Source organism: Vigna angularis, chromosome 4, assembly GCF_016808095.1.
Source record: "Vigna angularis cultivar LongXiaoDou No.4 chromosome 4, ASM1680809v1, whole genome shotgun sequence".
Lineage (NCBI taxonomy): Eukaryota > Viridiplantae > Streptophyta > Magnoliopsida > Fabales > Fabaceae > Vigna > Vigna angularis.
Window position 1 is genome coordinate 37778095 of NC_068973.1, and position 17653 is coordinate 37795747.

The 17653-nt window shown below is 32.0% G+C and overlaps 3 protein-coding genes across 3 annotated transcripts; all 3 read right to left on the bottom strand.

Moving 5' to 3' along the window:
* Positions 1–273: 273 nt before the first annotated feature.
* Positions 274–4263, bottom strand: LOC108329862 (cytokinin dehydrogenase 7). The gene is made up of 4 exons (XM_017564217.1): positions 3501–4263; positions 3123–3401; positions 2003–2265; positions 274–765 (listed from the first exon to the last, which is right to left on the bottom strand). The coding sequence occupies exons 1-4, from the start codon at positions 4191–4193 to the stop codon at positions 438–440; spliced, it is 1563 nt and encodes a 520-aa protein (XP_017419706.1). The 5' UTR covers positions 4194–4263; the 3' UTR covers positions 274–437.
* Positions 4264–8937: 4674 nt separating this feature from the next.
* LOC108329860 (cytochrome P450 CYP72A616) lies at positions 8938–11371 on the bottom strand. Its single transcript, XM_017564216.2, has 5 exons — positions 10970–11371; positions 10619–10839; positions 10198–10442; positions 9586–9946; positions 8938–9495 (listed from the first exon to the last, which is right to left on the bottom strand). The coding sequence occupies exons 1-5, from the start codon at positions 11244–11246 to the stop codon at positions 9070–9072; spliced, it is 1530 nt and encodes a 509-aa protein (XP_017419705.1). The 5' UTR covers positions 11247–11371; the 3' UTR covers positions 8938–9069.
* Positions 11372–12917: 1546 nt separating this feature from the next.
* LOC128196286 (protein SEMI-ROLLED LEAF 2-like) lies at positions 12918–14418 on the bottom strand. Its single transcript, XM_052876542.1, has 5 exons — positions 14327–14418; positions 14042–14238; positions 13654–13946; positions 13351–13500; positions 12918–13238 (listed from the first exon to the last, which is right to left on the bottom strand). Exons 1-5 carry the CDS (start codon positions 14416–14418, stop codon positions 12918–12920), a joined length of 1053 nt encoding a protein of 350 aa, XP_052732502.1.
* Between the last annotated feature and the right edge of the window lie 3235 nt (positions 14419–17653).

Below are 17653 nucleotides of genomic sequence, written 5' to 3' on the forward strand. Positions count from 1 at the left end.
TGATGATTGTTATAGGTTCTCCAAGATGAAATTCCAACTGGACCAAAGGAAAAAGGACTGGTTCACAATTGCACTTTGCTACTTTGCTAATTTGCTTCACATAATGGCTAAGATGAAAATGACGCTAACCAATTAAGCTTTGCATTTACGTCTCATGCATCACCCACATTATACTTTTTCATCTTCTTTTGGTACTCCAATATCACTTTTCTTCATCAACTCATGTACCTAGGTTTCGATGCCATTTACTTGTGTGTATATTTAGATGTGATCTGATCGACCGTCAAATCATTAATAGATGCGTCAAATACCAAACCCCAAAATAATTTGCCCTAGATATTTTCCTTACAATACACTGCCACCAAATTAAAGTAGATATAATAAAGGGAAAGAAGGTTACAAATTACAATGATGACAGGTATTCTTAAATGATCTAGTTATGTGATAGGACGAGGTTGAGAGGTTCTGGAGAAAATTCTCTGTCCTGGCGCAAGGATAGCCATGGGATCAAAATTGGCCTTTCGTTCCACAAATCTGGTCCATTGTTTCCCAAAGTGTTTCATCCAATCCTCCCGAGAGTGGTAGTGAGGAAAGTATAGCTTGAAATCAAGGCCTCTGCTTGTGCAGAACTGAATAATCTCATTGTTTTGCGCCACCAAGAGTTCGGGTGGTGGACCCTTTGGAGGTGGTGGGCTGAATCGGAGCAAGGCTACTATGTAGAAGATGTCACTGTCAGGCACCACCACCGACTGACGATTATCCCACCTGTTTTATTTGAAACACAGTAATAAAAAGGCCTTAATTTTTGTCATTGTTCTTCCTCGGTTGAAATCACTATTTAGACAACATACATAACAGGTATATATATATATATATATATATATATATATATATATATATATATATATATATATATATATATATATATGGTAATATAAATAAATTTTTATGTTCAATTAATGCATGAGGTCAATTGACTTCAGCCTGTGATTGAGATTATACATCCTCCTCCTCATCCGCACCCAGAGTGTTCATGGGGACCCTCGAAGAACCAAATTCCTCCCCCACGAAAAGCACCATCAAACTTTAAATCTCGTATATAGAACCCATACAATTCCGGAATCACAGTTATCCGCTTTGCCGAACAAATATTCTTGTCGATTCTGGATCAGTAACACTCACTAAGACAGCTACATTGCTTGGAATCAATTGATATTTATTTCAATTCACAGTTCCAGAGAGAATTTCCCACATCTCACATTTCCCATTTTACCCTCTCAGATCACCCACAAGCATACACTCTCGATGCAACAAATTAATATATACAGAGTCTGCAATAATAAAAAAAAAAGCAGGATTGTTGTCAAGCGGGCCCCACCGTATCTTTGCACCATGCAGAGGTACATCCGTACAGGTGCATACGTTGCTCATTCGCTAACTTAACAGACCTGCAACAACAACCTATAAGGGTGGGCGTATGCATCGTGGAGGTAAGAGGAAGGGGTGCGATAGGGTACGGAGGAGCAGGGAGTAAGATGGTACAACCATCACAATGAAGAGCTTATGATTTTCGATTGACGACCAAGATATGGTACAATAGATGGTTACCTGTAGGGGTCCCATTGTGGCTGACCTCAAGTAGTAACAGATATTTCATACTCACACTCAAAATCTTAACGACCCTGTTTGAATCAGGGTTCAGCAAGCTCAGCTCACCCATCACACATCGTGCGAAAGAAAGAAGGGGCTCAGGTTATTCATTTTCGAGGCCAACATGACACACGGTGGGACCTGGCCCACGTTCTTCACACGTGTTCTGCTTGGACGACTCTTGAATATTTTCGTCTTTTTTTTACATAATCCTCTCAATCACTCATCGGTTAAAGATGCATCACAAGCATTTTTGGATATTAAAAGAAGAAGAGTAAAGGTTGTTTTTTTTTTTTAACTAATATATTGTCTTATAGTGAATGAAGGAGGAAGAAGGGAAGGATGTACGTACTTGGTTCGCAAGAGGGGGTAGACTAAAATGGGGCCATCGACGCCGTCCTTGAGAATCTTCTTGAACACCTCACGATCGAAATCAACAATGTCGGACTTGGACACAAACAAATTCAGCCAAGGATGAGGCGCATCCCAGGTGCCGCTGGCTTTTGCGTGCTCCTCCACGCGCTTTACACGAAGCAAAAACTCCGTGTAGCTCACATCCGTCTGGAACTTGAGACCCGGAATGAATCGCAGCCGTCCGAGCAATCGATCCACATCCTACACCGGAGTTAGTTTTAGTTAGAGGAGCAACGCAACAGCATAACACATACGGAAGATGGAATATTGAGTTGGATTTTATTGTATTGTACTGTATTTAAGGGATGATATAGTAATTGACGTTTTGAGATTCCAGAAAATGATGGGCTTTTGGCTATTTGTGGAAGTGTGGGGACCCTAACGTCAGCGAGATCTCAATGATCAGCGCTATGGAGCAGCTAGTGATGTTACATTACCATTTTAGCCACAATGGGATGCTCCCTATTACGAAAGTGACACCTTGTGACAATAATGATAAGGAGGCACAGGCAGAAACAGAAGCAGAAGCAGCAGCAGCAGAAACAGGTCAAGTACACTCAGTTTCTACGGTCATTTAAACTATGGTATAGCTTTTTTATATTCGTCGTCAGAAAATCCATTGGAATGGAAGATACATCATTGGGGTATCGTCAGTTTTCAGCAACCATTTTCACCTTGTGAGACAAGTTTTTAATAATAACACTCCTAAAAAAAAGGATTAGAACCAACCCAGTGAGCCCGAACCCCCGGACAACACACATGCTTTAACACTACCCTCCTCCATTGCTAAATTTCATGTGAGTCATGTTTATTTAACTCTGCTTATATTGACTTTTTACACGGGCCCACAAATTACAGTACTCTATGCCTGTTATGCATGCTTTTAACCACATAACCCCTTAGCAACCACCTAGGTCAAAACTCAGTCATTGATTGGGCCCCTCCCCCCTTCTCAACCCATCACAAATGGCTACCACTTCTAGCAAACCTATTGCATCAACAAGGAACCCGCATAAAGCAGATCACAAAATAACTAACAGGATATATTAGGTACTTGCCATATCCACACGGCCACGGGAAGGATCATCCGCTTTACCATAATGAAGACCCAGCTCCAAGCAATATAAAACAGGGCCAACAGTGGAAGGAATATGAATCGGGTCGAACACTTGTTCCGGGTCCAATCGCACCGTGGGCCATCCATTGGCCGGGTCATCACTGTTTACCAGAACGAACCCTTCCACGTAATCAAAACATTCCTCTACTTCCTCCACCAGCAACTCTGCGTCCCCAGCATACTCCTCAAATTCAGAGTAAACTACTCTTATCCACCTCACCTAATTCATCAAATCACACCAAGCAAAACATTTTTAAAAAAAGAAAAAAACAAAAACATAAAATGGTTAAAATGAATAATAAGTAAATTCTTTTTCCACCATATCTGGAGCTTGTTGAAGAACGACCCTAGCCCTTGTAATAATACCCAACTGTCCTAAGCCGCCGAGCGCACCAAAGAAAAGTTCAGAGTTTTGTGTCAGGGAGCAGCACAGCGTTTCGCCTTTGCCAGTCACAACTTCCAATTCCGTTACGTTGGATGTCTGAGGACCGTAACGGAAGGTTTGCCCGCTGACGCCGGCATAGGACAGCGTTCCACCCACTGTTAAACCGAGATAGTCAGTCCACGACCTCGGAGCGAGTCCGACCTCCGAAACGCAGCGTTTAAGGACGTCTTCCCATAATGCCCCTCCCGAAACGTCCAAGTAGGCCGTGCCTTCTATCCAGACAATCTCAAAAGGCTCCTCCAAAGCACGCATGTCGAGGACCAGTCCCTTCTCCGCCATGGCCTGCCCGTTCACCGAGTGCCCGTTCCCCCGCGCCGCCACCGTCAGACTCGGAGACGCCGCGGCGGCTTTCACCACTCTGGCCACGTCGACGGCCGAGGAAGGCCTGATCATGGCCAAGGGTTTCACGGACTTGATGCCGCCGAAATCCTTACTGGCGATTCCGGTGGGACCCAATTCGTCGATACTGGCTTGAAGTTCAAGCGCTCTGGAGAGGCTGGCAACTTCGTCGTCTTGCCTGGATTCCGCATCTTTTTCGTGAACGAAGTGCTCCAAATAAGCTAGCATCTTGGGCAGCGAGGAAGTTATTTGTTGTGACCAAACAAAATTTGCATAAACTCTCAAGAGTGTAGTTCTTCTGTTTCTTCTTCCAGGTGAAGTTTGGCATTAAATAGTGGCTGATTTGGATTTATTTGGAATTTTTAATAATTAAAAAAGCAGTAGTGGTATTTTTTTGGATTCATTAGAATTATGACGTCATTAGCCCCTTTCAATATTCCGTTGACGATATCATCCTTCCACACCAATTGTCTGCCACTTGTGCAAGTTTTTGAATTCCTGAATTATTATTATATTATTCCCTGACATCTTATACTGTGAATGCAGTCCCATGCACTTCCAGTGAGCTTCTATCGTCCCACCTACAAAAACTTCTTTTCGTCTTTTTTTTTTTAAATATTATTAATAAACTTCAATTTTATAAGAAAATACAAAATTTGTATTTTTACAGTTTTCTTAATAAAAAGAGAAAAAGAAACACCTTTTTTTTAAGTTACCTGTTACTAACCTAACTCTAAATGATTAAAAAAACTAAATTAGGAGATTTTTTTAAACTTATTTCAAAGTCATAATTCCTAAATTAGTATCAGGTTCTTCTGTTAACTGTTCATGAACAATTACTACATCTCTTTCCATGACAAATAAAATAATTAAAAAGATAAAAAGAGTATAACATAAACATTATTCAATGGCTAAATGCATCTTACTTAACTCCACTATCAAATCGTCATTATCTACAATCATTGCAATGGTGAAAAGATACTCACTCAAAATAGAAACCAGTCAGGTAAATTTATCCCAGATTAAACAAGTATTTACTTTTAAAATATTAAAGCTATGGATATCATTTAACATTTTTTTTAATTTAGTAATGTAGCTTATTTAAATAGATATGATATAATGTAACATTATTGATTATTTTTTAACATAAACTGTAAAATTATATGCGAATTAATATGTTTAAAAGTTTAATTCTCTTTTAACACCGAGACTTAAATTCGTTAATTTATTTAGAGATAATATTATTGACCAACTTAATAAAGCATAACATAAAATAAGTAATAAAGACAAACTATAATGATATGTTTTTGAAATAATGTAAAAGGGAACTGCATCAATGGCAGCAAGGCATATGCTTAATGGTGGAATGAGCAGGAAGACCGTTAATAGGTGAAGACTATGAAGATGTGTGACATGGCAAGTGATGAGGAGAAACATTGAAGGAAGAAATTAAATTTTATTTTACTTTCTCATAAAAATAATAAAGCGGTTTTATTTTGTATTATTACTACTTTTTCAAAAAGAAATTAATAAATTATAACATTTTCGAAAACTTACGCCTACATTGATTTATCTTTTAAATGCTAAAATCACTGTTAATTAACAATTCACAATAATATCTCTGAAGTACATAAAAAATTTATTATATGGTATTGTGTTGTAGATGTAACTAATATGATCTAGATATAAGAAATTAGGTCACACTCCAATTACTAATAGTATCAAGCTGTAATCAATTACCATATCAATTATTGATATCCTGTTACAATGTTTGTAATCAATTATCAATCAAGGCCATGTTGTCTGGCCGGATGCATATTTTTAAAATTATTTTACTATTTATTCCTTTTATTGTCTTATTGCAGTGTTTCAATAACGTATTTTCAAATAGTAATTATTTAATTAGCGGTAAGATTAAGAGAATTTATCTTATGTTTATTTTCATTTTCCTTTTAGTAATACTAAAAAACATATTAATGAAAAAAAAAAGTTATTTAATTTTTTTTTACCGTGGTCGTATGAATTAAATTTCCTTTCAAACCATAGCAACTTCTTGTTTTTCTTACTTAGAGAAAAAAAAGGACAATTTGAATTCTTGGTGGTGTGGTTTAATAAACACACATTTTTTTATGTTTATCTAAATATGGAATATAAAATTTATTAAACTAATTATTAGTTTTTTATTTATCGAATTTATATTTATATAATTTTATTTTTTTTCCACAATTTTTATCGATGAAATAAAATAATTTATTTAAAGAATACAAGTTGTAATATGCTTGTGTGAATAATTCTTAAATTAATTACTCTTTTGACACCTGTAAATTTTATTGGTTTTTTGGTCTTTCTCTTTATTTCATTCTATCCACGCCATCACACTATTTCAGTTTTTTTGCCTTCAATGCCCACTATTCTTATTTCTTTTAGTTTATTTTTTATACTCATAAAGCATCTGATTTTTCATGGACTTGATTTTTCACATTATTAATATTTTTGTTATTTGGAAAATTTTTATTTATAGATAATGGTTGATATGTAATAAGAGGCGTAATACACGAACACTATCAAAGATAAAATAACACTGTACCACTTAGAATATTAATATTTTAATCATATTTTTTTAAATTAAAAATTTTAAATCATATTATTGTATTATTAAAATGGTTGTCAAATGAAATACTTCTAAAACTATAATTTTCCATTTTAGGATTCCAAACTATATATTTTTATTATTAATACTGATATTATTAGTATTAGTAGTACTATTACTAGCATTAACATTAGTAGTATTATTAGTATTAGTAGAATATCATTATTATTAATAGTAATATTATTAGTATTAGCATTAGTAATATTAGTATAAATATTATTATTGTTGTTCTTAGAATTCATATAAATATTATTATTACTATTATTAGTGTTAGTATTGTTATTAGTATTATTCTTACTATTATATTTAGTATTAAATATTATTAATTAGTATTATTTTTTTGAAATAATACTAGTATTAGTATTAGTAGTATTAGTCATGATATTAGCATTATTATTGTTAGCAGTAGTATCATTACCTAGTATTATTATTATTATTATTATTATTATTATTAGCATTGGTAACATTATTATAAGTATTATTATTGTTAGTATTATTATAAATATTAATATTAATATTTGTATTTTTAATATTAATCTAGGATAATTTTTTACTGTTTCTAATACTATATTAAGAATAAAAGTTCACTTTTATTATAAATCACCTGACTAATCTGCAATACAATTTTATATTTTGACTTAGGAATTTGTAAAGAATTTTTTATGATGGAAAAGTGGTAAACCAAATTTGATATAAAAATTATAGCATGGTTAATTTAAAAGGTACAGTTATTTCTTTATCTACATAATATAAAAGCTTGTTTACCATGTTAGATAAAATTGATTTGTTTTTTCATCAACCAACCAACTGACTAACTGAAGTTAACCCAAATACAATTATTTTTGTATTAATGATCGCTTGGATTCCACGTTAACTAGGCATATAGAATGTGTACTTGATAATAGTTTAGAAAGTTTTTTTTTCATAATTAGATATTAATTCTTTTAATATAGTTAAGTCCAAATGCTTACTAAATCTATTATGATAAAATTAACTTTACGACATATATACTTGAATATTTCGATAAATTTTAATTACAAAAAATATGTATTATTTAAATATGATTAAATATATATGCTTTTAGTTGTTAATCTTAAATACAAAATTGAAATTTGTTATTATCTCAAATTTTAATATATTTAGATTTATAAACTTTAAAAATAAATAGATACCATTATTCTGTATCATTTAACACGTTATAAGTCAATCTAAAATGTCATTACGTAAAAAGATTTAACTGAATTAATTTTTTAAAAAATTATTTATTCATCAGAAATAAAATATATATAATTTGAGATATAATGTAAAAAGATTTAACTGAATTAATTTTAAAAAAATTATCTATTCATTAGAAATAAAAAATATATATATAATTTGAGATATAAACTAATTCTTATTCTACATTCAAAAGACTAAACACATATTTAATTTTTAAAATATTACATTGTCAGTGCTACAAAATTAAGTTTACTATAGTCTCATCTTATCTGGATTTGAATAAATAGGAGAGAAAAGATAGTGACGAAAGCAATTGAGTTTGAAATGAAAGGTTATGCGCCTGCGCACACAGCACTTTTGTAGTGTGGAATTGCTTCAATATTTTATCTTTGATTTAAGCCAAGTTCCACAAATCAAAAACACTTATCATTACCAGAACTCAACTCACATTATGCCATTTTTTGAAGAAAAATAAAATCGTAACAACTCCCATAGTTGAAAAAGTGTGGGTCATAAAACAAAATTAAAATCACACCAATTTTAATTTATGTTGTGTAGTGTGTGGTTTTCTTTACATTTTCATTTGATGCATTGAGATTATTAAACTATAGTGCCGACGTTTATATAGCATTTCGCATTTTGCTTAGTTTTGTTGTGATCTGCGCTTAACATGGGAACTAGGTCATGCCGAAGCAAGTTATAACAAAGATTGACTTGTGATGTAATAGGAGGCATGTTTGAGATTCTTAAAAGATCTCTCAGTCACGTCATGAGGTTCGGTTTATAGATACAAACTCAACTATCACCTTATTATCTTTTTCTTCCTATATGTCCTGTTAAACAACTGCCTTTTGCTTTCTAATTTGTCTTACTCCTCTCATAAAAATACATTTATGCACACCCTATTTCTTCATGCTATCATTGCTTAGTCTTTATAGAATCATAGCCACCTATTTTAATATTTCACATTCCCCTATACGTCTTTCTTCTTTTCTACCACTTACCCATATCAGTCCAAAACACTTCTTCACACCACAAAACTCAATAATTCATATTGGAAATACCCAAGATATAAAACTAAAGCAAAGTTTGATGAAAGACTGATTTAAATTGAAGAGTAGTTTTTTAATTTGATATTAATACACATTATTCATTAAAAGTAATAATTAATATGATAAAATAGATAAGATGATCGAAGTGCAGTTCACGATGCTTATTTCAGTTGATTGATCAGGACTAAGTGCGACGAATAATAATGGGAGCACCATGCTGTGGCGTGAGAGTAATAGTAGAAGTTGCTGGAGCATGAGCATAAGTGGGTGAGAGTTGGAAAGAGAAGTGTTGAAGAATGAAAGCCAGAGCCATCTTTGCTTCTAAGATGGCAAAGTTTTGGCCAGGACAAATTCTTGAGCCCCCACCAAATGGATAGAAAGCGATATGATCCTTTGAAGCTTTTGAAATCCCTTCACTGAATCTACCTGGGTTGAACTCTTCAGGCTCATCCCAATAGTTACTGTCATAATGAAGAAGTAACAAAGGTAAACACAGTTCAACCCCTGCTGGAATGGAAATGTTTCCCACTCTTGTTTCACACCAATTGTATTTGTTGATGTTTACCAGAGGAGGGTATAATCTCAAAACTTCATACAGTATCATTGACACCTGCATATAGTCAAACACTTGGTGGTCATTTTTTTCTTCTTTCTTCAAACTAATCATTACAACAACAACAACAACAGACAATGAACTTACAATCTTGAGGTGATTAATGTCTTCATAGTCAAGTGTTTTTTTGCCAAAAATCTTCAACACCTCTGTTCTTGCCTTCTCTTGCCAATTTGGATGCATAGATAAAACAATCATAGTCCATGAAAGCAAGTTGGCCGTGGTCACTTGGCCGGCAAAGTAAAACAACTTGCATTCTTCAATCACATTATCTGTTGTTAAAGAACCACTTTCTTCCCTATACTGTAGCAGTGAACTTAATAAATCATGCTCTTTCACTTTATTCTCTTTCATTGCCTGTTCTTTCTTCTGTATCATATCTCGTAACATAGCTTTGATTTGGATATCTAGGTTGTACCTGCGCTTGTTCTTTGTGGTTGGTAAAAATCTAGGTTCATGCAATCATAAAAAGTGAAGTGAGTACAAATCATCCAATACTTTTAGATTTCAAATTTGTATTTTATAACCAAAGGTCACTTCACAATGGAACCTGATAAAAAAAACAGTTCATTATATTTGTAGTTCATGGATTTTAGAATAAGATTAGCTTTGAAAGACTCACCATGAATAATGTTTGCTTCTGATGGTTGATCAGGTTTTAAGTTTTCATAAATAAACATAATGGTTTATGTGTCGTACCTGTAACCTGGGATATAGATGTTGTTGAGGGCTTCGTTGACCAAGATTGCTTGCTCCTTTTGCAGTTCAAAAATTTTCTTTCCCTCTTGGTAGTTACTTCCAAAGGCTGTTCGAGCTATCACATCACCAGTAAGAATGTGGAATTCTGAACAAACATTCAATTCATACCATCCACGAGCTTCTACTAATTTCTCCCATCGCTCGATCATGTTGTTACAGCTGATTGAAAATGCTGGCATCATTGCCTATAATATAACTCAAAACTATATCAGCATTGTTGCTTAATCTTTACTGTTACTGTATAAGATTGAACTGTTTTGATCATTGTTGGAATAGGATAATCGACAAAAAAGCTATCATTTACTGGTGTTAAAGACAGAAAGGAGCAGAAAAGAAAAGTGTTTGGGATATAAAAAGTTACCTTCAACTTCTCAAGGTGGAAAGCTGAATTTACCACCCTTCTGCGTTTGCTCCAAATTTCGCCTTCTAACGAAGACAATCCTAACGATAGAAGATTGATGAGAGGGTTACGTGGTGGCTTCAGAAAGTGCCCTTTCGTGTTTGTTAAAATCGATCGTGTGAGCTCTGCATCTGCTATTATGAGTCTTGGTGTTCTTCCAAACCAACACAGTGAAATCTTACCTATACACATAAATAGCATTACTTTGATTAATCATTCACTACAAAAGCAATAAAACTAACTTAAACCCAGTACAAGAAACGTGTTAGAAATGTTGTTTTAAAAGTGATTATGATGGTAAAACTAATTTACCATGTTGCTGAACGATTTGGTGCATGAAAGGGACGACTCGAGGGATGATCTGATGGTCAAGGGAGATAGTTTTTGATAATGCCTTTTGGATACAGTCTTTCATGTCTGAAGTGTCACCAGTAAAAAACCTGTATGAAGTTCCTCTAATCCCTTGATTCCTCAACAATTTCTCAATTTTTCTGGGTCTCCACCACATAGTGTTCACAAAGCTAATCATGACATAGAAAAGTAGCAAGGCAAAACACCATGCCATAGTTTTGAACATGCTATCTTCCATGTTTAAACTAAACTGGTATAGAGCAAATAACAGGGCTATTTCAACCACAATAAAATGAAGATAGAATTGTGGTGAAATTGAGGATTAATATAACCACGGAAGAAACCTAAAGCTTAAAAACTTAGTGTCAAAGAATATTCATTTGAGGTGAATGAGCCAAAGAGATGCATCCAAATGTTCAAAATCAAAACTCATCTATTTTATAGGAAGGATTTGGCTTCTCTTACTCTTTCTTCTTTTAGTATTATTTGATGATTTTAAAACTCTAATCCTTATTAGTATTAATATATATTTATATAAAACAATGATAACATAAAATAAGTTATAAGTTAAAATTAGATATGAGAAATTTCTCTTGCCAAGTGGAATCATAAGGTAATTTTACCCATCACGTCCCAATTTAATAAACCGGTTTACCATTTAAAGACAAACAAACTATGACTTTATCATCTTATGTCACTATAAATATTATACATTTATCATGTTTATGTCAGTTTTAAATATCAACAATTTTAAAGGAAATGTAGGGGAAATGCAATTAAATACGTTAAGGCCATAAGTACTAATCTTGCAATTAATTAATGGATGCACTAGTGTTTACCTATGCTTTACGATTTTTCCCTTTTGGTCAGAACCCTTTATGTATGAAACTCCTATCTCTGCACAATGTTTTTCTTTTTAAAGAAAAAAAAATTGTTCTTTTTTATCTATTTTTTTTTAATTTTAAGATAATATATAATTTTCTAATTATAGTTTTTTATTATGTTTTGAAAATAATTGAAGGATATATAATAAATAAATTATTTAAAATTTCTAATTCTACTTTATATACAGAGTATTAAATAAAAAATAATATATTTAATTTGTTTTAAAGATCAATATTTACAATATGAAAAATATCAAAGTAACAAGTTGTTATAAATATACAATAATCCCTTTCTTGATATGATCAAATATGTATCTAGTTTTAATCACTATTAGCCTAGTTGTTCGTCAGCATATATTTTTTTTATTAATTTCTAGACAAACTAATTTATATTCTTAGTATTTTTATGGGCCCATTCTTTTGAAGTCTGTATTTTTATTTGGGAGTTGCTCCCTCCACCCCCACACATCTCTTCCTCCACCTCCCCTTTACTTTTTTGCCCCTTCCTCCACCTTTCCTTTACTATTTTGCCCCTCAGTAAAATTTTATTTTTAAAATTATTGTTTTTTAATTTTATTCATTTATAACATATTTCACTAATAACCTACGTAGTTCCTTGTATGAGTAAAATATTTTTCTGCAAAGCTTGGTGATCGTGAAAAGAATTATCAAGCAATCTTCATCTTGTTCTCGGTGCAATACGTGGTGCAGTGCGTTTATGGTGTAGTGTCCTTGTCGTGGTTCCTCTCCAGGTACGTAGTCATAATCCTTCCTATAATTCTAAACCCTAAACCCTTCCCATACTTCCAATAATCCTTTGAATATCCAAGCCTATAATCCTTGCATGAGCCGCAAAACGTAGTAAAATAAAAACGAAACCTAAAAGGAACACTGCCTGGACGGATGACATCCTTCAACGGATGTCAACATCCGTTTAAGGCGAAACGGATGTCGACATCCGTTTTGCCTTAAACGGATGTTGACATCCGTTGAAGGATGTCATCCGTCCAGAGGCAGTGTTCCTTTTACGTTTCTGCATCTGCATTACTATTTAAAATGGAGTTATCATTAACCTTTGCATCTGCATTACTATCTTCTGGCAATGAACTTTGCTTCCTCTCCAATTTCTCAAAGAGTGCAGCTGAAGAAGAAAACACAGAGACATTTCTTGAGAGCATTCTTTGAATGTCAGCAGACTTTACGGAAGCGAACTCTTGAGAGGGTTGAGGACAAACTGAAGATGGCACGAGAACAACAGAAAATACACGGTGTGCACCCACCCTGGTTTCATGGTCTGCATGGACCATTGCCAGAAGTAACTGATGAAATAATGCCTCAGGGAATGACTATAGGGTAGAGTTCCAAATTTGCAGACAAACATAAAAGGATAAAGAAAAGTCAGAAAGAAACAAGGAAATATTACAATCATGGTAAAGAAAGCAATTTAACTAATCTTGCCTTGTTCTGATATGATATATTTGGTATTGAAGCAACTATTTGAGCAGTTCTATAGACTGCAGCAATCAAGGTTCTGGCCATAACAGTAATATTAGACATGTTTTCCAACAACACGGCCATGGTATCAAGAACAGGACCTGCATCTGCAATCTGCATAACATCACAACCAGTAAGCGTAAAAGAACATTAGATCATTCAAAATTAAAAGTCCACGATTCACATCCAAATGTGCATACAGATCTATATGTTAATCAAATTTCTTACACTGTCAACTAAAATTAGTAGTGGGGAGTTTGTTTTCACCTTAATTGTTAATTGTACAAGGCATTCATCTACTTCGGTTCGGTATTTTTGGTTCCATTGTATTATTTCGGACCCCAAGTTTGAATCATCTAGAGAGCAATGTATGCTCTTTCGCAGGTGTCTCATCATATCACTCAATGCACCAATTATAGCCACAGATTGTTGAACCCTTGTTTCTTTAGCGAGATGCGTAATAACCCCAACTATGTCAAGTTGCATATTAGGATTTTTTAAGACATTCTTGTGATCGAGGTGCTTGACTAAAATGGATAGTAACAAATGTGTATTCTGTCCTGTAAATTACAATAAAACGAATTATAAATTGTGAAGATAGGGAAAAGAAATTGAGATAAAAAGCTAATGTTAAAGCACTCAAGAAAACAAATACCAGAATTTTCAATTATAGACTGCATGTTAAGCAGAACAGAAAGAGCAAGCCCATGTTCTGGAGACCACAGATTGGCACTATCAAAATAGCGGAACAAGGACTCTAGAACACGTCGAACTGTTGTACCCTCCTTAGCTAACTTTGCCATATTTTGTACGCAAATCCTTGACCAAAATCCAGGGTTTTTGGCATCGTCCCTATGGAGATGGAGAAAAAGTAGTCAATAGTGATTACAACTGATGAGCAACTCAAAACATATGTAATTATGATAAGGGGTGCAGTTACACAGGCACGTTAAGTTCTCCTTTGTCATTCACTATCGCTCTCCAAGAATAAAGCCTCATTGAGTTCTCGTTTTGAGAAACGGATGTCGACATCCGTTTTGCCTTAAACGGATGTTGACATCCGTTGAAGGATGTCATCCGTCCAGAGGCGGTGTTCCTTTTACGTTTCGTTTTTATTTTATTTGTTTATTTTATTTACAGTAATTTATATTTAAATTTATAATTTTAAATGTTATATATGGTAAGAAGAAAGAAATGGAGAAATAGAAGTGAAAGGTTGATGAAGCTTGAAGAGAAAATGATAAACGGAAATGGAGAAATGGAGAAGAAGCTTGACGGAAGAGAGAAAGGTAAACAGAAATGGAAGAGAGGAAGAGGTGCAGAGGGAAGTAAATCAGAAGTTTTAAATAAATTAAAATATTAAAATAATAAAAATAAAAAATTTTAACTTTTGAGGATATAATTGTCATTTTAGAAGGATATAATTGGCATTTTAGAAAATTGGGGATGTGGAGGAAGAGACGTGTGGGGGTCCATTGTCGGGTAAGATTCTGTAATTATTACAATCCAACGGTTAGGATACAAACATTGTCGGGTAATAATTTACATTTAAACTTTCAGATAAGTCATGAGAAAAATAAAGAAAAATAAGCTTGAGAGAGTAAACATGAAATTTTGCTGTGGGAAAAAATGAGTGTTCTTTATAATTAGAGTTCAAATTAAGATTTTGTAAGGAGTATGTAATCTTACAATAAATTATTATCTTAATTAATTTTTTTAAACAGCAAGAGTCTTTTGGAGTCCATCGAAAATGCAAGTGGAGCGTGCAAAATTTTATTTAAACAAAAATAATTTGCACATTTTTTTTAATAAAAAGTCAAATGATGTACTTGTAATATAAAAAAAGTATTTATTATTATATAAAAAGGTAAAAATAAATATATTTTTACTAAGACTATCGTTGTTTATTACAGAAGTAAGTTGTTACGGATTTGTGCTTATATTTATACAGATATAAGTTGTCGATTTCTTGTTTTAAGTTTTGTTTCTTAAGTTATTCAAGATCTATCATTACTGAACAAAAGTATTACTATTTAATTAGCAATGGTAAAAACTGCAAACTTTTATTTATTTATTTTTTTAAAAAATAGTAAACATTTTCATACAATTTTTTTAGCCAAAATTGCAAAACATAAAAACTTTTCGAAACTTTTTCTCTGTTTATTAAGCTAATTTATTTTAAACAAGTTAAATCAACAATTAATCCTATAATTAAAGTTTCAAAACTGCAATTATGATATTTCAAAATTGTGATTCTAAACTCATTCATATAATAACTTCGAATACACCGTCTACTCAAAATAATTCCAAAAGTTTAAAGCAACTATTATAACCATCATTTTAAATAAATCACATTTGCAAATTCTTAATTTGAAATTCAATCCAATTCTATTCTAAAAAAAATAAAAAATAAAAAACTCAAATAGAAATAGAAAATGTCTAACTTGTTTAAAAGAAAATTATAAATAAAACATCAACTATAGTTTTAAACAAACAAATACTCAAAAATTCCATACATAAACGATATCAACGCATATGCCATAAGATAAAAGACGAGAGGAGAATACACACACACGAGTATGTCAAGCATATTTTGAAATTTTAATTTATATCACTTTTAAAATAATCTATTATATATAAAAATTGAGTCATATAATAATTAACATTAATTTTTTTAAGAAAAATGTCCATGTTTTTAGATAAATAGATGGAGATGGTGGAGCATACATATCTTTTAGCTGGTCAATATATAATATATATTTTATTGTTCTTCATAAATGTATGTAAAGTTGGTTATTAATTTAAGGATAAAATATATTTTTAATTTTTAATATTATAAGAAATTTTTTAAATAATAATCATTTTTAGTGATTAAAAATATAATTAAAGACTTATTTAGACATTAATTTATTTGATATCTAATATTAATGACTAATTTAAAGATTAATTTATTATAAAAAATATTGTAATTATAGAGATCAATTATAATTTTATTTATTTATAATGAAAAATATTTTAATTATTAATAGATTATAGCTTATAGATTGTTATTTAAATTGGTTGTTATGGTGATTAATTATTTTTCATTACAAAAATTGACACTGTTTAAGAATTTTCTAGTAGTGTAAATTTTGATGTAAAATTAAAATTTAGTCTTGTACTAAATTTTGATATAGGTTGGTTTTAAACTTTAAAAATGAAAGTGGTTATCTCTTTAACTTAACTATATTAATTGTGTCAAACATATTTTAGGAAGATATTTGTGTTGTTTATACTGTTTTAACAAGTTTAACTCAAATGTTAATTGCAATTGTTGGAAGTCCGACATCGACTAGAGATAAGACAAATTTATAATATATAAGTGAGTGCAAATTTCTCCTCAGAGACAGGTTTTGTAGGATTGAGTTAGACTTCAAAGTCAACTTCTTAACATGAATTATGGTTACAACTCATTCTAACGATATTTATGGTTTGTTGGGTATGCTCTTTCATATCCTATCGGACCTCTATATCTCACATTATCATATTAAAAAAATTGTATTATTCACTTTTAAAATTTAAAGATCAAAATATATTAAAACTTAATACATAAACATATTTTAATTTTACATTCACATATAAAAATTAAAAACAATTTAACTTTTAAACATTTTCTCATATAAATAAACAAAATATTATACATTTAATTTGATTCGTATAAACAGAGACCTAAATATATAATGTTTAGAAGCGTGAGAACAACTTAATAACTAAGTGTAGCTGAAAGCAGGGACATAACTGAAGCCATAGTTGACCAATATCGGTTGGTCGTTGGGCAGTCCAAAAAAAAAAATTCCCTCTTGATAACGATTCGAAGGGATCGATCGAGCTATCACATCAATACCAAGAATGTCGATTTCTGAACAAACATGCAATTGATACCATTCATTAGGTTCTACTAATTTTTTCCCATGGATTCCTCATGCATGTTGTAACAACTAATTCAAAACCATAGCCTATACTATTACCTCACATTCCATACTATTTTCAACTCAAACTCTTTTATTTATTATAAATTACTAGAAATTAAAAATTAAAAAATATTTTTTAAACAATAAACGACACAAGTTATGATTTTCAATAAAGTTTAGTAATTTATAAAGTGTGATGAAAAAAAATATTACTAACTATTATCGTATCAGTATCATTGTAATTGATACTTGGTTTTAGTGTAGTAGAGATATTTATTTGAAATTGCAATAAAAGTTAAAATTTTATTATGTTTACT

What these genes read in the sequence shown, in the direction of transcription:
- LOC108329862 (XM_017564217.1), bottom strand. Translation starts at nt 4,193, where the DNA reads ATGCTAGCTTATTTGGAGCACTTCGTTCACGAAAAAGATGCGGAATCC. An exon ending in TTCAACAAGCTCCAGATATG is followed by an intron (nt 3,402 to 3,500) that starts GTGGAAAAAGAA and finishes TTGATGAATTAG; the next exon opens with GTGAGGTGGATAAGAGTAGT. An exon ending in CCCGTGGCCGTGTGGATATG is followed by an intron (nt 2,266 to 3,122) that starts GCAAGTACCTAA and finishes ACTCCGGTGTAG; the next exon opens with GATGTGGATCGATTGCTCGG.
- LOC108329860 (XM_017564216.2), bottom strand. Translation starts at nt 11,246, where the DNA reads ATGGAAGATAGCATGTTCAAAACTATGGCATGGTGTTTTGCCTTGCTA. An exon ending in CCAAATCGTTCAGCAACATG is followed by an intron (nt 10,840 to 10,969) that starts GTAAATTAGTTT and finishes TTATGTGTATAG; the next exon opens with GTAAGATTTCACTGTGTTGG. An exon ending in TCCACCTTGAGAAGTTGAAG is followed by an intron (nt 10,443 to 10,618) that starts GTAACTTTTTAT and finishes GTTATATTATAG; the next exon opens with GCAATGATGCCAGCATTTTC.
- LOC128196286 (XM_052876542.1), bottom strand. Translation starts at nt 14,418, where the DNA reads ATGTCGACATCCGTTTCTCAAAACGAGAACTCAATGAGGCTTTATTCT. An exon ending in GGAGAACTTAACGTGCCTGT is followed by an intron (nt 14,239 to 14,326) that starts GTAACTGCACCC and finishes CCATCTCCATAG; the next exon opens with GGACGATGCCAAAAACCCTG. An exon ending in TTGTACAATTAACAATTAAG is followed by an intron (nt 13,501 to 13,653) that starts GTGAAAACAAAC and finishes GATGTTATGCAG; the next exon opens with ATTGCAGATGCAGGTCCTGT.